General features: G+C 33.7%; 3 protein-coding genes across 4 annotated transcripts; all 3 read right to left on the reverse strand.

Annotated features, from left to right (window-relative positions):
- Positions 1–328: 328 nt before the first annotated feature.
- Positions 329–2,195, reverse strand: LOC105669160 (pro-resilin-like). Its single transcript, XM_067352884.1, has 4 exons — positions 2,181–2,195; positions 1,405–1,776; positions 764–1,031; positions 329–402 (listed from the first exon to the last, which is right to left on the reverse strand). The coding sequence occupies exons 1-4, from the start codon at positions 2,193–2,195 to the stop codon at positions 329–331; spliced, it is 729 nt and encodes a 242-aa protein (XP_067208985.1).
- Positions 2,196–7,683: 5,488 nt separating this feature from the next.
- On the reverse strand, positions 7,684–12,870 carry LOC105669174 (pro-resilin-like). 2 transcript variants are annotated; one of them, XM_067353003.1, is made up of 4 exons: positions 12,292–12,870; positions 10,330–10,506; positions 8,121–8,409; positions 7,684–7,935 (listed from the first exon to the last, which is right to left on the reverse strand). In XM_067353003.1, the coding sequence occupies exons 1-4, from the start codon at positions 12,529–12,531 to the stop codon at positions 7,763–7,765; spliced, it is 879 nt and encodes a 292-aa protein (XP_067209104.1). In that variant the 5' UTR covers positions 12,532–12,870; the 3' UTR covers positions 7,684–7,762. The 2 variants fall into 2 exon arrangements, with proteins under 2 accessions (XP_067209104.1, XP_012217389.2); XM_012361966.2 differs by having other exon boundaries at positions 7,684–7,938; positions 12,292–12,845.
- Positions 12,871–15,573: 2,703 nt separating this feature from the next.
- Positions 15,574–19,540, reverse strand: LOC105669172 (uncharacterized; the record flags this gene model as incomplete). Its single annotated transcript, XM_012361965.2, has 3 exons — positions 15,574–17,625; positions 18,121–18,819; positions 18,883–19,540. Coding segments are annotated over 3 exons (2,748 nt in total), but the record flags the coding sequence as incomplete, so codon positions are not given.
- Positions 19,541–23,615: the final 4,075 nt, after the last annotated feature.

Genomic DNA, 23,615 nt, shown 5'->3' on the forward strand with positions numbered 1-23,615 from the left:
ATACATTTATCATGTACAAAATTATATATATATATATATATATAAGTATGTATTTACATAATATATGTGTGTATACATACATTATATAATATATAAATACATACATTCGTGCATGCATATAAAGTTATCTTAATTAGTCTTCGTGAAATCGTTAAATAAAAGGGTGAAAGTGATCTATGGATGCGACTGGGAGAGGGTAGTGTATTTGTGTGAACGAAAATTATCGTATTTAGGGTAAAAGCCATAAACAAAAGAGATCCGTGATGACTGTTGCCGCAAATGCATATGATACATGTCGTATTTTGGTAAGATAGCCCATGTCCGACGTTTATTTGTGATAATCATTGCGCGGCGGCAGATATTGATTGCTAGCGCCGTCGTTAAAACCACTACCTCCTCTACCTAAAAAAGATATTAAAATTTTTATATTTACATGAAAAAATTTACTTACGATAAAATTCGAATATTAGGTAAATTATTTTCTAAAGTAACTGTTGATTTGAATATAAATGTTACACAATTATTAATGTAATTTTAATTTTGTGTAAATATGAATTGAATATAATTTTATGCTTAATATTACATTATCTTTAAACTTACTAGATAAATGGACATTTTTTAAAGTTTATAATATACAGAAACGTTGGAAAATTAAAGTACAGCATCTTTTGTTTGATAAAATGCAGAAGTGTATTGCAGTTTAAGAATTGAAATTTATTTCAAGTTTTTCTACTTTTAGATCTTCACGTGGTAGTATATTGACCTCCTTGATAACCGCCACCAAAGCCGCTTTCTTGATATCCTCCCGGTCCGTAATCTCCACGAGGATATTGAGCCTGCCCTTCGTATTGAACGTCCGCATTATATCCGTTTACGTCATCAGCCGTGTACCGGACAATCTGCGTCCTCGAATCCGGTAACAATACTCTATATTCTCCTTGAACAATATTACCGTCACTGCTCTCGCGCTGAGAATAATCATTGCCACTTGGTGGATCGACGACCTCGTAGTGGAAGCTATATGGTTGCGGCTGTATAATTCATAATAATCAGATAAACTATCTATCACCTCGTATATGACAAATATAAGGGTGATAAGAAACAAAAATAACAGATAATGCAAACTCAAAGTTTGCCAAGTTACACATTTTTTTAGATGTATCGTTCTGCACAGTTATCGTTTTAAATATTAAATAGGTACATAAAAATGATTGAAGCTGAAACATCAATGGATGTCACGATATAAGAGAAAAACTATAATGACTTATTTGACGTGACAGCCTTTCGATAAATATAAAAGGAACATTAAGTTTTAAAAAAAAAAAAAAAAAAAAAAAAAAAAAAAAAAAAAAAAATAGAATCCACCTATTTAGAGCTCGAAGAATATAAAAATAATAATTTTACCCTTCCTTCATCACGTCCGCTGTATCCATATCCACCTTGATTTCCTCCAGCATTATTGTCCTGATATCCACCACCGCTACCGATTTGTCTATAAGACGACGATTGTCCTCCGAAACCGCCCGGTTTGCCGAAAGTATCGTCGATGCTGTTTGGTGGACCATATCCCTGACTAATTCTTCCCCTATAACTGCTCACTCCAAAATTGCCGTTGTGACCACCCCCAAAACCGGCATCATTAGCATATCCACCATTGCCGAATCCACCGCCACCACCTGGTCGGTTGTACTGATATCCCTCGGCACCACCTCCCGGCAGAAGACCCGCCAGAACATTACTACCGATGCATGACAGCACCAATATTAGATTGCCCAACTGTAATTAAAAAAATTCTGTGACTTTGCGACGTGGTCGATAAACGGCGAATTATAATCAAGTGTCGTTATATCAGATTAGTGCATACAATTGTGCACACAAGTTTTCTCAAAAATACGCATAAATCTAGCTGATGATAAAGGCGAATTGATTAGTATAATTATGATATTTTTCGATAATAAAGTCGACAACAATTGATAAAATTGTCAAAAATGATAACTACTTATTTATTGTAGAATATATATGTCTGCGCAGCGCAGCGCGCAAGCAAGATTTTAGAATTTATTATTAACAATATTTGAAATTATTAAATTAATTATTACCATGCGGCGGATGGCTATATTTTAGAGTGGAAAAGACTTAAGTAATCCGCTATCATATTGATACTATCTGTTGATACCTACCTGGTGGTTATTCATATTGCTGAAGGACTGAAGAAGCGCGGCGAACTGAGAAGATGATCCTCCGAGGAGTTTATATACTGAGCGGTCCCTTTGTTACAGTTTATCCTTCGTGCTGCATATCCATGTATTAACGGCGTATTAGAATGACCGGTCTGCTCTGTGGGAGGGTGTGGAAAGCAGAGAGGTGCACATCTTCCCTTCACTCTGTGATGCATTGGAAGAGATAGCCCATTGGTGACTGAAATAGCTTTAAAATTTTAATTGGAGCTACACACGCGTGACTTCGGTCTCTCGATCGCGAATTTATCTTTGGCGGTTCACGGAATTAACCGCTTAAAAATTGATTCTCCACATAAGAAGAATCTGAACAAAGAGATAACAAAGAGATATATAAAAAGTATATATAAGTTTTTATAGATTTTTAACATTCTTATTAGATGACATTTGATGCTTACAATTAGATGAAAAATAGCCCATTAATTATTATTAAGAACATTATATTGTATGTTTTATTATTGAATTCGTATATCATTTAAAAATATCTTTCAAGAGTGGATTGTGTTACTTTAATATTAGAATATACATTATGCATTAAATGATTGAAATAAATAGTTGACCGTGGAAAAAGTGACAGGATAGTGAAAGGTTTGATATGTCTTAAATTTGCAATTATGATTACTTAGACATTTGCTTGCACGTATAACATAAAGATTTGGTACGGACGCTATTTTATATCAGGAGATACATAACATTAACTTTTACATTAACTTTTATATTAACATAAAATTTTTAGAACACAATATTATTTGTTCTGTGTATGAAGATTTAAATTAGACATTCAACTTCCGATAGCCAATTGATCAAAAACGCGTTGCTACATGGAAAAAATTTTATGTCATAAATTACTGGGTACAACAGTAGCCGCGGACCATGAAGAAATTATAAAAATTTTTTACTATGTGTGTTTTTCACATAATGGCCATAGTATTTAAATTTATAATTCCTTTTATGGTCTACGACTATTGTCGTATCATAGTAATTTTTGATATAAAATTTTCTCCGTATAATTTTTATTTGAAATATATAACGAAAAGAAATGTATATTTGCTTAAATAAATATATTACCGTGTCACGCGAAATGAATATAAGCTTTTCAAAACTATTGCAAATCATCGTCAGATTAAGTAATCAAAGCGCGGAGATTTATTTTAAATATCGTGTCTTGTGCAATAAAAAAATCCAAAGCATGTAACGACAAATGCATTCGATGCATTGCATTTATTGCAAAAAAATTGTACACACACGCGCGCGCGCGATTACTCGCGAGCACACGCACTCTACGGAAATTTACTGCGTCTCTTAGCAAACTTCCTTTGGTTTTCGACGTATTTGGTCTGCGGATCTTAGACACACTGCGATTTTTCTTTCTTCTTTCTGAAATATATCATCACACTTTCCAAATGCCTGGTTTTATAAAAGAAAAACAAAATTCTGTGCAGAGTAACGATGATCTCATTCTCCCGGTCGAAGTGTATCAAACCAATTACCGGGTTGTAGTTACGAATGGAAGTGGATGAAGAAATACGCCTGCCGGTAATCTGATGCAAAGAGGATGAGTGTGGGATATAAATCCAATGCACTCGGTAGTATCATCACACATTTCATCGTTTAGATTGCAAGGCACTATGAGGATCTGTAAAGGGTATTTAGCAGCACATCTTAAATTTCAATGGTAACGATTTATATAGAAACATTTAACAAATTTACGAATCAATCTGATGTCACTCAAGCCTGTTTCATTCACATATGTATATATCATTATGGTACATATAAAATGGCGAAAGAATATTAATCTATTTTATTTGAACGACTCTTATATATTTTCTAATAGATTGATATTGATAGCAATGCTACTTGTCGGTGAAAATTCGCTGATATAAACGCAGTTATTTAATGAGGTTCTATGATCGATCAATATAACGCAAAAAGACTTTTTTCGTACAACCAGATTTGCAGCCGTACTAATTATTATCATTTAAAACAAGCAATTACAAACTCTAATAATATATAATTAAATTCAATTTTTTTTTATCATTTGCGTTTCCCCGACATTTTTCTTGTCTAGCTTTTTTCTTTGTTTCATTAAAATTACCATTTCAATTAAAACACTAATCTGAACCATTAATTTTTTTAAAAGCTTTTTTAAGATTAAAGAGATATTTAAAAAATTTAATTGTAAATTGTTTTGGTCATTAATTAACATTTTTGCCGTAAAATCCGCTTTTTTGCGCAATTTAAGAAATCAAAGTTGAATTTCAATTACTATGTACTGTAAGGTTAATCCGAATACATCAGTCATTCTATTAATCAATCGTTTTATAAATACTGACGGTTTCTGGCATATGCGTGGGACATCTTTTCATTTATCACGATTATGTACTTTAGTCTATTTATACACATTGCCTCATTAACGACTTCACATACAAGAGCATGAGAAGCAAGAAATTTAAATAAATACTAACTGAATAGATTTAAAAAATTATCAATTATAGAAATGTTAAATGTGAGTTATATACATATATTATATATTAAACAATGAAACAGTTACAGTAGATTACAGAATTATCTCTGTCGTAAACAGTAGATTTGATTCCTCTTCTTAAAATTATCAATATCAAGCTATATTGAGGCAAACTTTTATTAAATGTAAATTACAGAATCAAATTCTATTTAAATTTATTGTACACAAAGCGAATTCAGATTAAGATTATTAAAGTTTCGATTTTCAATTCATAATCTTTAATCTTTAATGCGTAAATTAAAATAAGTTTAACAAAGAATCAGATACTCTTGCAAAGAGTAACAATTTATTTTACAATTTGATTTTTTAATCAATAAATGGCGTATTCATATGACAATGTGATTTGTCGATATCGCGAAAATCGGGAATACTTTTATTAATTCTAGCATAATTGCTACTAATTACAGTCGATGTCGAGCGTGATATCGATAGGTAGAATCGCGATGCAAACAGTTGGCCGCATAATTCATCCGAGTGAAGGCTCGAATGCTGTTTGCTCTGTAATCGGGAATAAATGGTGTTACACAATATTCCATGCGATGCGGAAGGCTTGTCGTATGTTACACGTGTATATAGATACATATATGTATGCATCTATATCTTAGTCGAGTTTCTTTAACATATTTTTCTTAATGTGAAGTAATCCAGCTACGTCACTTTTCAAAAAGCGCATATGTACGATAAGTCAAGGTTTAGATCCTTTTCGCAAAGATATCTAAATACATAAATCCGATGTTTATTTTTCGATCCACTAAGTTCACATCTATTTCTGAATATATGTTCATATGCATTTTTAAGATACATCCTCGATCTCAAGTTATCGAGAAATTGCTTCACTAGATTTCGTATTAATTTTTTCTCCTTTCTTACTAGATTCAGTATAATATAATATTCTATAAATATATATGAATCTTTCTAAGATATACAAGATATTACGCAAAATTGTAAAATTCTATATTTTTTACTCGATCGTTTAAGATTCACATGTGAAGGTAATAAATTGTTTCCTTCTTTTTTTTCTCATTATGTGCAGCTCTCAACACTTACAAGTCAATTAAAAGAGGAGAAACTTCTGTGTAGAGAAATATATTATTGGAGCAATCGCAAGCGTTAAAGATGAAATCATACAGGAATCTCATAACGAAACGTTTCTTAATCGGTCTGGAGATTCGCGAGTCACTTAGGCAAAAATGCACTCCGAGACTTTCTCTAGTGAACCAATAAACGTCGGAATACCCCCAACTTGTCTGTTTGCCAATAACTTGTAAATTAGGCTCTTCTCACGCATACACGACTGTCCTGAATATCTTACTCTATTCAAATTCACATTCAATTTTTTAATGGATCAAACGTGCGACAAGGACACTCGCAATCAACTTTACTTTTACTTCCGTTATGTCATTATTTATGATCAAATGATGTATATATTATATATAATATATATATATATTTATTTGATATCAATCTGGATATCGGACTTTAAGTACTCCTTTTCGAAAAGTTGAATTCCATCAGGTGGCAGGTTTCTTTAAAAGATAAAATCACTCACACAAATATGTATTTTAATATTTTTTTATCTTTTATTTTAATTTTTATTTTAAATACATTACATATTATTTGCGATAAAGAATTATCTGTGGCGGTAGCTGAAACATTCTATCATTGCGATACAATATTAATGTCGAATTAACATTAGAAATTTTAATTTAAAATAATCTCAAATGTGGATAAATTAGTTTTGCAAATTAATTTTGTACTTCCACTATGCTATTAGCATGTCACTCTATATTCATAATGATGACACAAGTACTTTTATACATCTCGCGATGTATTTGTGATTTAAATTTAGTATGCAATTTAAGTGTAACAGGTTGGAGAAAGTTTATCTTTCTAAATATGTGTATATGTAAACTTCTTGATGACACAAAACAGTAGCATTGCATACGACGATGTTCTTACAAATAATCTAAACGCCGAACTTGACATAATAAGAAAAGGAAGCTGAAATAGACTTTCTATCTTACTCGTGAAATGAGTACTCGTTATACAATAGAAAACGCTATTATATTAGGAAAATTAACAACGAAATTTGAAGATAATTTAAATAACGTGAAAATTGCTAAATAATAAGCATTATTAATATGATATAATGCAATCACTAGCGGATCCTGATGTCGATAATAGGGGGGGGGGAGGGGGGGGGGGTTTGACCTGCTTTAATGCATTTTTTACCAAGATTTTTTAAACGGATTCAGCAAAATAGATTTTTTTTAACTTGGAAGGGGCGGAGGTTTAACCCCTCTCCCCCTCCCCTTCCCCCCAGGATCCGCCAGTGAATGCAATTGTACATTTTTATTTAGAAACCATGTTTTAAATTTGGGAAAAGCGTACAACTTCCTTTTATAAACGAGTTTATCTATACGAGAAAGAAATAATCTTTAAATTTTGATATAAACTTTGAGTTATTGTTTTTACATGAAAGCATTTTATCTTATTGAATTTATATAAATCAAATATAGACTTAATATATGCACAAGTTCAACTTTTATTTTTCTTAAAATTATCTGCAAGATATATAAAAAAAATACGAGAAATGAATGTAGCGCACAAAATTAAGTAATCAAGATGCTACTACAAATATCAACTATAATTATAAAGGAACTGCGACATGTATCATTAGTTGATGTTGCAATGTTGGAATTGATCACGTATGTATGTCTATTGCGGTGACTTTTCGTCGCAAGAAAATGATTAATTTACCAAAGTTATGTGCAATTTATAACAATAAAACAGTAAGACAGACAAGAGAAATTAAATGAAAAAGTTGAATATTAAAATGCATTTCTCTTATTATGTATATGCGCTTTAAATATTTCAGTGAATTCGAAAGGCTAATGAGTACAAATAATAATAATAACTCTGTTATGAAAAAAATGTTTTTATTTAAAAAAAGACTACACTCATGCAAAATCAGTAATCCTATGATATTCTCTTATGCATTTTAATGATAAGCAGGGCCATATGTAGGCGCCGGTACTCCCGAATAAGTGTTCCTTGCACCAAAGTTGTTATAACTGCTGTCTATTGAGTTAGAGCCAAATTGATAATTATAGTTGTTGGCGTTGTTATAATGTCCACCACTTGCTTGATAATTATAACCGCCCTGGTTACTGCCTGCTGATATAACACATGGAAATAATAGTAAAATTGATTAAAATATTATTTATATATGTAAAAATAACAAAGAATGAAATTTTCAGAAAGGTTTTGATCTAATTTTTGGCTCTCTTTAATCTGACAGTTGTAATTGAAAATCACATGTCAAAGTCGCTGTTAAACATTGTATAATTTATATATACCTCCGGTGTATCCACCGATATGATTTCCCTGATAACCTTGGCCAGCATTGTTGTATCCATTGTTTTGAGTATTGTATTGATCCGGATAGGTCGCGGTACCCTCATACCTAACGTCGGCGTGAAAACCGGTCCTCCAATCGGCGGTATAAGTAACGATCTGTGTCCTACCGTCCGGAAGCTGCACTCTGTATTCTCCGCGAACGGTCTCACCGTCGCTCGATTCTCGCCTGCCGAAATCGTTTCCGGTAGCCTGATCCTTCACGGAATAGCCAAACTCATAGGCTTTGGGCTGAAGCAAAAGTAAATGAGTAAGCCTAATTTTTTTCTTTCTTTGTCTCTTTGTGTCCTACAGCGAATGATGAAAACAAAAGGGACAAAGGGAATAAAAAATGTAATCTTGTAAAGATACAATCTTGCGTGAAAATGACAAGTTTTCCTTCGATCAAGTGTAACGGACGATACCGAAGAAAAGTTACTGCGCGATTTAATCTAGCTCATGACGGATTACTGCTTACCACCACCACCGTCAACAATTCGCTCACCAAACAAGTAGATTCGCGCAAGATGCGAATGCGCATCTCGCGAGCGTTCGAGATTCCTCGGATGATTAGCTAACCAGCAATAACGATTTACCATGAATTATGCCCGCGGTCGCAGTTCACCCTATTAATATTGTTACATCATCTGTGGTGCATTTGCGCCACACGTTCTCGCACTTCGTCGCGTCCCACCGGTTCGAATTTGTAGCATCTCGAGACATTCGAATGCGATGCGTTGATTTTATGATGCTTGATTCACGTGCCGTTTAAACAATGTGCTAATATTAACTGACAATGAGCGCAGAACATGCAAGTATTATTTGATTGTGGATTTTCATTAAGTTGATTGAGTTTGTGCAAGACGTGTATTGTGCAAGACGATAATTTACTTGTACGAAAAATTACGGTAATTTTTTTCTAATAGAATTTTTTCTAATGAAACATGTGTATTGAAAGGCGAAATTAATCTACATAGTTTCATTATCATTTTTAAATATAAATGATCAGTTCATTCTGATAGTTAAGTTACTGGCAATAATAAATGAGTGAATAAAGTCATCTGTGTGAAAATGATATTATCACACAAGAGAGTTCTTAATTACATACGATAAATTCTCGTGCTAATATTGAATATTATATCACGGTTCATCATCATACTAATTTTTATTATTAATTTAATTTATCTAGTTTCGGACTAATTATCTCAAATAGTTTTTATTTATATGGCGATTAAACTATGTATTAAAAGTATGTAGTAAAAGTGAATATTAACGTGTCGGAAGTGACAGTCTTAATGTCAATAATAATTTTGGATAATTAAGTAGCGTAGATTTCTTATGATGGTACCAGTTGCAAATCGTAATTATAAAAAATTAAAGAAATATCGACTAGAACACAATATTAAATATCCCAAGATTTGCTCTCCTATTCACCGCCTATGAAAGATTGTGAAATCATCGAAGAAGTAGAGTTAGTTCAAACTCAGAGCGTACTTTTACGGATGAAGTTTACGTAATGAGATCAGATATTTCTTTATGCCAAAAGTTCAATGTCATTTCCAGAACATGATTGAATCATTTTCAACTTTGACCTCAAGAACACCATGTGTTTTCGCTCAAGATGATCGGCGCGATATGTACATCAAGAATAGGATCTAGATTTAGAAAGTAACATTGAACTCCTTGCGGAGAATAAAAGAACATTTATTCTGATGATGTAATGCACTTCTACCTTAATATACTTTATATTACGAAATCATTAAACTCATCGACTATATCGGGATTATCATAATCACTTTACATTTCACAGAATTGTAAATAATTCTTTACGGTCCATTAATAATCATTTTGCAAATAATTTGTTAATAAAGAATGCATCGTTTAATTGCAGAACAATCAGCTTAATTATGATCGTACGTATTTGAAGATTGATTTCGCAAAACACGTTGCATCAGTTATCGAAGTGTTTAGCAATCATTGAATAAAGATCAAAGATAATAGGCTCGCGATTCGTCATCTTATACGTGAATTTGTAATCAGGACAAATACAATATATCCTACATGTATGAAAGCTCTAAATTATAACATACTGAAATATAGGATACATTGTTTTCAATCATGCGTGCGACTTTCGCTCAAGATTATTTAGTCTCAAACATGTATTACAAATACCTCATTATCTGCGTAATCTTGATTATCATGCCCATCATAATGGCCTCCGAATCCGTTCCCACCACCTTGCGTTCCATGATAATTTCCACCTGCGTAATTTCCGGGAACACCGTACTGATTGCTGAGGGGTGGCTCGCAATACACAAAGTTGATACTCGCTATCAGAGCGAGTAATATCTATACAAAAAAGTACGCATTGGATTAATGCAGATATGTAGACACGCGCGTGGAAAATAATAAGATAAGTATTTATTTTCAAAATGATTTTTTCAAAATCGTTTAGTTGATGCAAATGTAATTAAAATTGCTATTCTTGTGGTCGATATTCGTTTATTTTCAAGCTGTGAAAATAATGAATATTGCAAAAGCAGAAGTTATTTTGAATATCTGAAAGAATTTATCAGGTTTCTTATACTAACTTACACAATATTGTTTTTCAAAATTAGTTGACATAGTTGTCCTGCCCAAGAGCAAGAACAAAAGAAATATATCTTTGCAAGTGAAATGTACGGCATGTATAAGATGCTAAATGAAAACACATATAACATTCCCGCATGCTACGTTAAATATATAGTAAAATAATAAGTGAGCTCGGTAAAGAAAAAGCGTTAGGCGTACAATCAGCGCACTGGTAATTAGCCCCTAAAATATTTTCGATGGTTTCCCAGGGATGCTTTTCATGTACCAGATGAGAACGTCAGATGATCAACAACGCGCGCGTTGCGTAGGCGAGGAAATTAGAGTTACGCGCCTCTGCATTTTCTTCTCGTTTCTGCTGTATCGTGAGAAGATGCACGGGATTGCATCACTAGCACTTTAGAAACTGGCGCAAGATTAAAAGAATCAGAAGAGTTCTTAGATATATAACTTGTGACTTTTTCGCCAAAAATATCTTTTATACGTACAACTTTTAGACAATTGAATAGTTGTTTGCAATACACACATTTTGTTAAAATCTAATTTATATTTACAAAATTTTAGAAATTTTAATTTTTCTTGCAAGTAAAAAAATTGAGTTGAATAAAATAAAACGTATACACGTGATATTAAATACGTTTTCAGAAAAAAAATATAACATTTATTTGATTAATTATTTGTTATCATTTGACAGTTGTTTAATTAGTTATTTGATAAATTCTTTGTTACATTTTTAGGCTAGTAAATTGTAGATGCTGCAAAAAATCTTAGATTTTATTTGCAAAATTCAAGAAACTTGCAATATTAGACGATAACTGGAAAATATACATTGACATTCTGTGAATATAATTCAATTAATAAATAATGAGACAATTTAGAAAGAGAGAGAGAGAGAGAGAGAGAGAGAGAGAGAGAGAGAAATATGTAACATCTATATATATTAATTTACACATATATATATAAGTGTGTGTGTAATAAATCTATAACACTGCAGATCGAAAACTTTTATAGGAATTACGTCGTAACTAATAATGACAAAAACTTAAAAAGAGTTCAGGTCTGCTGTCACAAATTTACATTTTTTTTAACAATTACAACTAATGCGATACGCAAGTAAACTAGTAAAATATTTACTTTCATCCCAATTTTATTATACTAAAAGTTATTTTATACTTTTTTAAAATTAAATTTTAACTTCAATTTGTCATTAATAAATACATAAATTGTACTGTAAATTAAAAACTTGTACTATTCAAGCATTGAAACAAAGTTTAGTATAAACACATTCGACGCCGCTCCAAGTATGTACTCGGCTACTCTGCCGGAAACTCACGGCAAACATTCTATTGAATAAACACACTTATGGCGCGAATAATCGTCAATATCCGCGATCACACAACGGTCAAGAGCTCTCACGAGTAAAAATAAGAAAGTTTAAAGTGTGATTGTGATAATCGTTCGATCTATCGAGTCGGGAATGCGTACCGATCTCAGACATCGGTGTCGTTCTCATTTCGCATTACTTTACTCGCGCAGCGTATTTACCTGTCGCACAATTAAATCCATATTCGAAGTAATAGAAATCACGGGGGTGAGTGATGATAGTGATGGTGCGAGACAACGCGTCAAACGGCGAACACTGTCTAGAGAGGAAGAAGAGCACCAAACTGAATGCTGAAATGTGGTGACGTTTCGGCGCGCATACCGGTGCTTATATAGAGAGCTCTTTCTCGTCTCTCCGCGTGGAAGCGGAGAGGATACATTTCCTGCCGCCATCACCATCATCGCCGCTGCCAGCACCGAGGGAGCGAACTGACGGGGGTTTACTCTGAGTAGACGCGCACGGCGTAGGCAGTATAAGAGACGGCGGCCGTGTGTACTTTAGTTCACATAGGGAATCTGCGCGTGTGGAAAGCGTTCCGCGCGCTTTATTTCCTATTGTTCTCTCTCGCGAATTCGGGCATAAGAGCGAGCAGAGCGAGCGAGCGAGCGGGCGAGCGAGCCGAGAGCGTGGAGACGAGACGCGAGTAGAGTCAAGAGCTAAGCTAAGCCGCGCGTCTACTTCGCACGGAGAAAGCTGATTACTTCATCGCGTGGGACAGCCCGCAGCGCACTGTTGCTCGCCTTCTTCGAGCGGACTAATTAGGCAATTGAGACTTAATTAACCTGCCGTAGGACCAGCGGACGCGAACGTGCGCGAAGATCCGCCACGATCGGATCCGCGAGAACAAGCGTTGTGACACAAAATTCAATATTATTCATTTTCAAAAAGAGACATTGCTTAACGAATTACGTAAACAATTGATTACGTCACTAAAAGTATTTGTTGAAATCTATAAAATAAATTGATTTGATCCGTTAACAATCATTTATATAGCTATACACTGACAGTTGGATAATCTGATGTCATAAACACCCTTGAGAAAAATTATAATGAAGAGAACACAGCACGAATGAGTAACATCATTCCTATTGTGAAAATCAATCTAGCCAATCGAACCGAGTTTTGCAAAGAGTTGCCTATTCGCTTCGTAAATTCTACCTTTTGATTTTCTTTGTTTTGCTAATCGTCATCGCGTCGCAGGAGAAAGGGTCAACATCTGGAACATTATTAACGCTCCCACACCTTTCCTTTTTTTATTTTCGTGAATACACACGCCAATCCCGTGTCCTTGAAAGATCTCGTTGTACGCAAGCACTGCGGCATGTCATCATCCTCGTAATATTAATATGCCTGCACCGACGTGTAACTACCGTAACGATATGCTAATGCCGCAATGTACGTTAGCTTGTTACGTCAAGTAGTTAGACCACGTAAGATCCAAACAGCAAGTTAACTCTTTCGCTCATGGCGGACCCAATTATGGACTTGCTTCATCTTCACTTGTAATATTGCAGAAATATATAGGAAAGGTGTAGGATGTGCTTAGTATGTTATGAATAGATTAATATGTGTTATCAAAAAGTTTTTTTTATAAACATTATATTGTTAATTCAAATGGCAAATTAAGTCGTCATGTCTTTTTGCAGTTTTTCAAGTTTGAAGATTAGATTAATGTTTAATTGTAAATAAAATTGAAATTATATTAAGGTAAAATTTATTTTAAATTAATTGAGCAATAACAAGCAAGATAATTAGGAAGATTACAAATAATAATTTAAATAATTTAAAATAATTTAAAAAAGGTAGATAATGAATTCTTATTGTCTATTTATTGTACAACATTCAGATTGTACTATGCAGGTATACATATGTTCGCCGAAGAGTGATCGTCAGAGCTGTGAGTTAATAGAGGATGATAAAAGCGTTGCATCGGGGCCATCCTGTTGAATTCTATATCGTTCTTTACACGCGATGCAGTCTCGTAGAAGTTTATTTGTTTTTAATGACCCATCTCGATGAAACAACAGTTCAGTTTGCGCATTATCTGGTAATCTGTCGGCAAGTTGAGGGTACATGTGAAATTGTGCATTTAATACGACAGTCCAGCTCGTAAGCGCACTTATCATTAGCACAGGCATTATCAAAAGAACATATATTACGTATTATGTGACGTGCATACGTGATGTGCATATTACACACATATTATATGTGCTCTTTAACTCTTTAAGTAAATATCATTTAGCTGTCCATCATTCAAAATACTCATAAAATTAGCGTTTGTTCTTGAAATTCTGCACAAAGTTAATGAAATTATAAATTGATGAAGAAAATTGGGTTCTTTTTAGAAAAAAATCTTGATTGTTACAAACAAAATGGTTAATACTCGATAAGTACAAATGCCCATGCGATAATATATTTGTTAAAAGTAACGGAACATTTTAAATTCTCACTCGAAGCCTTTTTAATCTATTATAATCGTAAGTATAGTCACATTTGTATTTTAATTAAAGAAGATCCAAGTAAGGATTATTGTTATGCGTATTTCCTAAAAATATAAAATTGCTAGTTAATTATTATTGTAAATTATCTTGATTATAATAATTATTACTATTACATAGGACGAATTAAGTTCTGCATACAAAACGATAGTCATTTACGAAGAAGATTGCTAGAATTTGAAGAGGTATTCGCGCTTTAGCATTTGACTCGGCTTTCCTAAGTAATGCATTTTATGCTTACTTTCTACATAGAAGAGTCGGAGAGCCATTGCTCAGGAATACCGCGTGATACAATCTGATTTAAATTTGATGCTATTTGCTCTTCTTACCTATGATTACCTAACGGCGGATAATTCGTTTCGTAATGTAGCGCGCGCGCCGACGATCACGCAATCTCCCTCATCAACGTCCACCACTGGTGGAATCACAGCGGTCCGCGCTCGGGAATCTATCTCCGTGTGCATCACGGCGAATATTCAAATGATAATTGTTGATTCACATGTTGGGTGACTTATAAAAAAATATGAATAAGTAGTTTTACCCATCGTTAGAATTGAGAGAATCTCAATTGTTGTTGTTTGTTCATTTGGAATATCAAGTTTTCAACTTTTTACTAATTGTAAGTGACTAAAATTATAATATATCTACATAGTATATATATAAAAAATAAATTAAAATCTTTTAATTATTTTATGTAAGTCATCTACTGCACCCGTTACTATTGCAATATATTCATTTCTATCACTTTTAACTCAACTTGTAGGTAACGAAACTTGGTTGTACTTTATTCAAATTTTGATGTGTAACAAATAATAAAATATATATTAAATAAACGAGCTGTAAAAACAAAAAATCAAATATTTAAGATATTAAAATCAGATATTTAAGACTTAGTTTTTACCTACAAAAAAATTATAAAAATCTAGTTGCACCAAATTTTTACGAAAAATTAAAAAAAAATCAAAATATCGCTTCAGATTTACGTATATACATTGAGGATCATGATACTCATATTTATCTATCTCGGCTACATATGTGATGTTAATAGAAAAATATAATACAATAAAATATAAGCTTGAAATAAACAACACAGAGGGATAACGTATAAAAATAGAAAATGTATTGTACAAAACTTACATATGCATGTTTAGACATTCTATCATTATAATTATTATATTATACCGTGGCGATAGTTTGAAATCATGTCTATTATCGCTTGAACAATCAACAATAAAAAATTTCGTATATGTTACAAAACTTACAAACTATATCGCCTTTTTTGTTACATTATCGCAATAATTAATATAATAATTTGATACAATAATCAGATCATTATTAAAATTGGAATAAACTAGAAAACGCAACAAGTATTTAAAAATAAATTTTCAATAATAAATATGTATTAAATAGTAAAACAATAAAGCTTGTATCAAAATTCATACTAAGAGCACAAAAAATATATTGAAAAAAAAAACACCTGAAACGCTAAATGGTGAAAAAGATTTTTCATATTTGAATGATGCAAACAGTATTGTGATTACGAGTGAAAAGATGAAAAGTGCCGATACAGAGCAAACATACACCGCTACCGCTGTCAGAAATCGCATCAATTTTCTACTTTGCTACCGGTTTTTTCATCGTACTGAACGGACGGTATCATAGGAGGCTTAAAACCGTATTCCATCTTCGACTGCCTGAAATTTCCGGTATACCGCGCTTCTGGCTGCCTAGACCTTCTTAAAGTAGCTGTCATCGCCGAGATTTGCGTGTTACTTGCGGAGAACTGCGGCGAAAATTTTATCTGAGAAAACGCAGTCTTGTCCTGCGTGGTCTTACGCGGAGACGTAAGGCCCGCGTCTTTGATTGTCGCTTTGTCTTTCTCCAACAGATTATACAGAATCTGTCGTTTGAAGGACCTCGGCACCACAGTGTACGAGGGTGCGATCATGTGCGGTCGTAACACTATGTGATCGTTAAACTTTTTTGGCAGTATCATCAATTTGACTGCATTCAAGTGCTCCGTCGGAATATAGCTCTTGTCGTGGTCGTACGCCGACCACGGCCCGCTGTATAGATCGCTATAGAATTGCGATGTATTCGTTTCGCTTTGGTGTGGTTCAAAGGTGAAACTATCAACGGTATTTTTATCGCGAGAATTTGCGTTTCCGCCGATAAAAACCGACTCGCGTAACTTGTGCTGATATTTATTGGATTTGGTCTCGATCGCGCCGTTATTGTCGATCGGTCTATCCGTATTCACGCGATATGACAGCCGAGAAGGCAGTGAGAAAGCCGGCTTTTCCGTGACTTTCTCTATTGGCACATGCGACGGCGACTTCTCAATCGAATAAGTTGCCGGTAATTTCATGTGTTGCGGATATGCGGAAGATTGCAGTCGTTTGACCGTGTAAGGTATTCTCTTCTCGATGTAGATTGGATAGAGATGCGGCCCGCGAATCTGCTTCTCCACAATATGATCGATTGGCACTTGCACGCGCACGTGATACGGCTGCGATACTGCAACTGGTACCTGTACCGGGATTGGCGCTTTTTTTTCAATTACTTTCTCAATTTCGATTGAATGTGGCACATGGACGGTCTTTTCGACGATCTTTTCGATCGGATAGGGCTGCGGAATTGGCACCAAGAACCCGTCGTTCGCGGATGATCCTTCGGGAATAATCTTGAGAAGAAGTTGCGGAGTTTCTGGTCGCTTTATTTCCGATGATCGGAACGGATTATTTAAGTGCAACTGCTCTCGATATGTACTCGATATGTATGGTTTAACAGGCTGCACATTGTTGTATTTAAATGACTGCGATTCCAAAGTTTGAGGCGTTTGTTCGTGAATACTTGATTCGGCAATCAAAGCCGAAGCGTCTTGCCCGATCGTCTTGCTAGCGTCATCCTTAAGAGTATTGTACTCGTGTCGATTGTGTTTCTGCGGTAGTCCAAATGCATGTGTCTTGACAATGTTCCTATCAACTTGATGGTTACCTAAAACAGAAATCAATATCAACATATTGTCTACCGCATTTCTCTACGAACAAGTGAAAGCTGACAATTTACGCGGCTAATGCACTTTGATCACTGTGCATATATTAATAAGCGCATATAATTATTCCAACATTGCGTGTTAACATTGCGGCAGCGATCAATTAACCGTAAATAAGTAATGAACATTGTTTGTTCCTGCTTGAGAGGAAAGAAAACGTATATAATTATATAGAAGGAGTTACAAAGTTCATCGGATTGCATATACAAGATGTGTCAAAAAAATAAGACTAAATTTTCTCTCAAGAATTAACAACATTGCAAAAACGAGACTGCATCGAACGAGAGCTACATTTCTAATTTAACTTCTGTGCAAACTTCAACTTGCTAGAGAGAAAGAGAGAGAATAAGAATAAGACAAAAAATGATTGATACAAAAATTGAACAATTTAGTATTACTTTGATAGATATGATTTAATCGTAATTCTGATTGCTCACCTTGATCGTACTGTTGCTTGGATCTTTGGGCATTGTTTGTTTTGGTGATATCAAGATTGGAAGATTGGATGTATTCTGCGGGATAATGAATCTCATGTATCGGCGCGGCATAGTAGAGCTCGATAGACTTTTGAATCTCGACAGAATTATCAGGAATCTTCTGTGCGACAACGCCAATAGACTTATCTTTCTCGTCACATTGAAAGTTCTCATTTTTACAATCAACACGTGATTGATTTCTGTTGATGAACTCTTCATTTACAGTTGCTAAACGTTGTAAATTATTTTGAAAATAATTATTTGTGTCCATTGCGGCAGATTGCTCGCTGTTATCCATCAAATCGGTCTCATCGGCGTTCATCAGAGTGATTCCGACCTGCAAAGGATTCAACATGATCGATGATGTCGTTATGGAAGCCGTTGCCGCCTTGGAAGGCTCGGCGTCAATCTTTGAGATAAGTTTGGCATTCTCGACTGACTTGGATGCGTCGTTATCATCCAAATAATCAACTACATCCTGAGGTAAATCCTCGCTGTCAGGCAAGTCAGGCACTACGATGGGAGCCGAGAATTTCCTTATTTGTAAAGGACTAATTTCTACGGACGTCGGTGTTCTGTCGACGCTCTCGGATTTCTTGACAAATTCCGTAGATTTTTTCGTAATTTTATCCGCAACATCATGATACGTTTCAGATGATCCTGCTTGTGACATAAGAAGACTTTCAGACATGTTTTCAAAGAACGAAACAACGTTTGTCTTACCTAGCGGCGAGTTTTCCGTTATTATGCTCCTGACATCAAAATTTTCATCAAAATTCTTTGTATTAGGATCTTCAATTATTTGAGGATTATCGGAAGATAAATTGTCCGAAATGTTTTCTTTTCTTTGCACATATGCAAACGGTTCATGCGTGATTGATACGTAAAGTTCCCCGCGGTCATCTTCATTTTCGAGAGATACACTGCTGTTGAAGGACTTTTGGAAATTCGTATACTTGTCAGTCGACTGGCTATTTGTAGTTTCAATAGTAGATTTGACAATTGCCTTGTCACCAGAGTGACTTTGCTCCCCCCAAACCCTCTGTCCAAAACTGCCAGCATTCTTGACCAGGAGTATGTCTTCAGGTACCGTGTATTTTGGCTCGTAATTCAGATGCTTTCTAAATGGATAATTCGCAATTGTTTTGGTGAACGATGTCGAATATATCGGCGGAGAAGAATTAGAAGTGAAAGTATCACTAGATTCTTTTTCGTCAGCACTAACGTCTGAGCTACTTAATTCGGCATTCACATTGTAATCAGAATGATCCTCGACGTTCGTCTTCTCGGGATTCTTCGTTTCTACGTTCTCCAAGTAAGACTGCGCTATCTGTTCTGCAGGCAAATCTCGAAATTCCGTGTAACTGACAACCTGAAAAATGAGTTAAATCATCTATTCAGAAAATTTTTGGAACAATTTTGCAACTAAAATTACGTTAAGAACTTGTGGAATTATTGATGTTTTTATTTTATTATACACTTTATTTTTTTTTTTTTTTTAAATTGTTTCTTTTTTCAATTCTTTCTCTCCCTATATCTCTGCAAATTTATCGATTCGACGAGAAAACAAGTAAGAGATCAAGAGGAAACTCAATTTTGTTAAGCCATAGATTTCCAAGCAAAGTAAATCATAGTGGTTCAAAAGATTTTGCAAAATGCAAAAAAGCAAAAATGAAATATAGTGTTTGCGATGAAGATCAATGATTGGCAGAAATTTTAATTCTTTCCAGACAATAATATCGACATACTTTTTTACAAGCAAAATATTCAGTGGAGAAATCTGCATGCGTTCCACTTTGTAAGCAAATTTGTGCTACCTTCTACCGGGAAGTGCTCGTATATAATGACTGATGTGCATTCTTGATAACACATACTATGAAGATTATAAATAAAGAGCACTATTATTTTCAAGGAAATTATTTGTAATACAATAAAGTTTATTAGACACTAAGTATCATATATTTTAAGCAGTCATTTTTCTCAAAAATGCCTGCCAATCACTATGCCGCAAAGAATTAATGTACGTAGAAAGAAAAAAGGATTAGATTTAAAAACATTTATTGTTAAGAAAAATATATATAAGTAAAATCCGCTAGTATCGCCTAACGAATAGTTCAAAAGGTTTAACTGTTCCGTTATTTCTGTCTTCCGGGAAAGGTCAACAAATTCGTCGGACAAATATATCTTTACTATTTTTGCTAGAGAAAGAATCAATTAGTCCTTGAAAAAAATGCTCGCTACTTTTAATGGGACGGGCAAATTCATTAAAAAGAATCTACGGCATCTTGTCATTTTTCGTAATCCCGCACTACGGTTTTCGCATCGCAATGAGATCTGCAACGTGCGGAGGCTGAAAATAACACATCTGTGTAGCGATCGTGCCGCGCACGAGATGAGAGAAAGGTGCAGTTACGGTACTAACATTGATCTTCCTTTCTCCTGCAGCATTCGAGCGAGAAGAAAGGAGAAACGGAAAAGATGTGCTCCGCATTCTTGCACCGCGCGCGAAAGAAAAACCAGTGAGAGTCGTCGTAAATCCTGATGGTCTCTAACGAGAACGAAGAGTGGATCATAAATAGCACGTTAATACATCCTCAATTTTTATCGACCGGTTTTGGACCTTATTATTTTAATAGCCAAAACTCCATAATGCTCTTTCTCTTGCAAATTCGATATTTTTAATTTAAAGGTTCGATATAACATATAAGTTAGTAACTCGTAGAATTTTGCTAAAATATCATATCTTTGCAAAATAGATCTATGAACTTATTTTGTTTTTCCTCTCTTACACAATTGTTGCCAATTTACATTCTAAACGTTTAGTCTGGCAAAATCCTTTAATTTTTAAATTTAAACAAATAATTTGTTGCAAATAATTTTTTATGAAAAATCTTTTCATAATTTTATATACTTTTTTTTATAACAATATTATATTATTTTTTTGTCATTTGATTAAAAAATTTTTTAAATTATAATGAAATATTATAACATATAATCACAATTAGATTATAAAATATTATCATCAATTTTTTGTATGAGATTTGTATATTCTTTTCAATATTTTAATTTTTTTAATATTTTGTTTGTTCTAATAACCTGATTTTGATGGTATTTCTCAGTGAAATGGAGAAGCCGAGAAGTTTTTGCGAGCATTAAGAATCTGCAATGTAGGATTTGTAGTGCGGATAAGCCAAGATATGATTTTACCGTTTAGAAATACTTATCCAAGAGGAACAATTAAAAGAAGTGATGCAAAATAATAACGGAAACTGTTCCGTCTCAAAGCAAATATACACAATTATATTTGTCACACACATAATGCATATTTGGCTCAATCCTTTTTATTGTTTTCTCACCACAAATATCACCGACTAAATGCCATAAAAAGAATAAAAATACATTAAATTATTTATGGTGTACAATCATACAAATGATTTTTTTAAGAACTTGAGATTTTGATCGAAATTTAATTTTCTCACCGTAGGTAGATTTAAGATGCACGCATCAATCGCATATATTTGATGTTTGCCGATCGACTTATTCTTCTGCATAGTGTGACATTGTGTAACAAGTGTATGCGGTACATCTTGCTAAAAATTACTGGAGAACAAATTTACGTTCATGTGTGGCCACTTTCACCGGCAAGTTTCCTTTTAGCGCGAAGAAAATATATATTCCCGTGCCTGTCAGCGCATTCCCTGTTTGTTGTCGCGTTTTACCTTGCCCGTTTTACCAACACGTTCTGCTACGGCGGAACGCTTCTTAATGTTTGTATAATATTGCTCGCGTCGATTAAGCTAATGCTTTGAGAAAGGCATTTAAAAAAATATGGGAACTGCGGTCGATAAATGATTTCGGGATCGCGGTACTTGCAAGTGAAAATATTCTCTTTCTCTCTCTGTTTTCCAGAATGACTGTGACATTCACTCGGTCTATATCAGCTCCTAACTGTAATTCATCTCGTAGCTTGTCGCGCCTATACGTAAAGTAGCACTTAAATGATGCACTGCAAGTAGATCGAGGTTAAAGATTTCTATGCCCCAAGGTTAAAGATATCTGAAGGCATTTGATTCGCCTAAACTTTAAAATCGGTCGGCTTTAAGAAAAGAAATTTTTGGCCATGCGCTTTAATCATTTGCGAAGCCACTTTCTCTGTTTCATACTGAAACTGTTGGTCTGGATCTGTATTCGAGCTTGATTATGTCGTTTTTAATCAGCTTCAAACTCATTTTCTTTACTTCATATTACTAATGTTTTGTCCAAATTTTATCGATTAATAGAAAATCAAAATAACATCTTTTCTATTGTACTTTTAAAGTTTGTATATGCAAAGGAATGTGTGTAACTCTCTGGCGTAACCGTATAATTTTCATTCAAAACTTTTTTCTCCAAGATGCTTCGTTTTTTAAATATTTAGATGCATAATTTAAACATCCTGTATAAATAATTAAATGTTAAAAATTTTACATAAATATTATATATCTTTTAAAAAATTCAATGATTCAATGATGATAATTTTTTAGACTACAATTGCATTCAATAATGTACTTTGAATTTACCTTTTCATCGTTAAATTTGGTAACGTTAGATTCCAAGGATGCTGCTATAGCTGCCCATGTAATAAGAACAATCTGCAAAAGAAATGAGCATCTCGTATCAAAAAAATAAATATGACAAAGAGACTGAAAATACAACACAATGCAAAGGAATTAAATTTCCGGTATGTCATCACTGATTCTGTAATTAAAAAACTTTTTCTCGAAGTAATAATATATATACTTTTTATACATTATTAAATTTATAAAAAATAAACCTTTTTAAAATGCTAAAAAACTAATACAGTACCATTTAAAAAATTTAAGTTGATCTTGATTTAGCCTTAATGGAAGAATTCAAGATCATACTAAAGTCTTTATCCTATGTCTTTTTGGCAACTGCACAACTTTTATCTGAAACTTTTTTCCTAAAGATGTTGCATTTACGGAATGTTTAGATGCATTATTATATAAAATGGAACATCTTGCATATAATTATTATAGATATTATATTACTGTATTACTGTATTATATTTCTCTCTTTTTATTAAAAGTACTTAATAATTATAAAAGTATCGTATTTTCGTTTCACTATCATTGCTATTTACATTTAAATTACATTTATTTCTTAAATATTTGTCCAAATCTATCGTTAGCGTGTGATAGGTCAAAGAATCCTAAACATTATATGTTAAAAATTAAAATAAAAACTTTTGGTTTTTGTCACATTTAAGTCATGTAAATAAAGAACAGGGAAAAAATGCTACAATTATAAGAAAAACTTATTTAACTCACAGCGTAGAATCGCATATTTTCTATCTTAGCGCATCAGTGAGCAAAAGCCTCAGTGAGTTTTTTCCGCGTTATCTTGCCGTCGTTGATTTTTCGGTTTGCTTTACACTTTGATTTCTATCGTGATAT

Source organism: Linepithema humile, chromosome 4 (genome assembly GCF_040581485.1).
Source record: "Linepithema humile isolate Giens D197 chromosome 4, Lhum_UNIL_v1.0, whole genome shotgun sequence".
Lineage (NCBI taxonomy): Eukaryota > Metazoa > Arthropoda > Insecta > Hymenoptera > Formicidae > Linepithema > Linepithema humile.

Coding starts and splice junctions, on each gene's coding strand:
- LOC105669160 (XM_067352884.1), bottom strand. Junction 1,032..1,404: donor GCGGACGTGATGAAGGAAGG/GTAAAATTATTA, acceptor TGAATTATACAG/CCGCAACCATATAGCTTCCA. Junction 403..763: donor TGGTGGCGGTTATCAAGGAG/GTCAATATACTA, acceptor TATCTTTTTTAG/GTAGAGGAGGTAGTGGTTTT.
- LOC105669174 (XM_012361966.2), bottom strand. CDS start 12,531: ATGATGGTGATGGCGGCAGGAAATGTATCCTCTCCGCTTCCACGCGGA. Junction 10,507..12,291: donor TGGATTTAATTGTGCGACAG/GTAAATACGCTG, acceptor TTTTTTGTATAG/ATATTACTCGCTCTGATAGC. Junction 8,410..10,329: donor AAGATTACGCAGATAATGAG/GTATTTGTAATA, acceptor CTTTTGCTTCAG/CCCAAAGCCTATGAGTTTGG.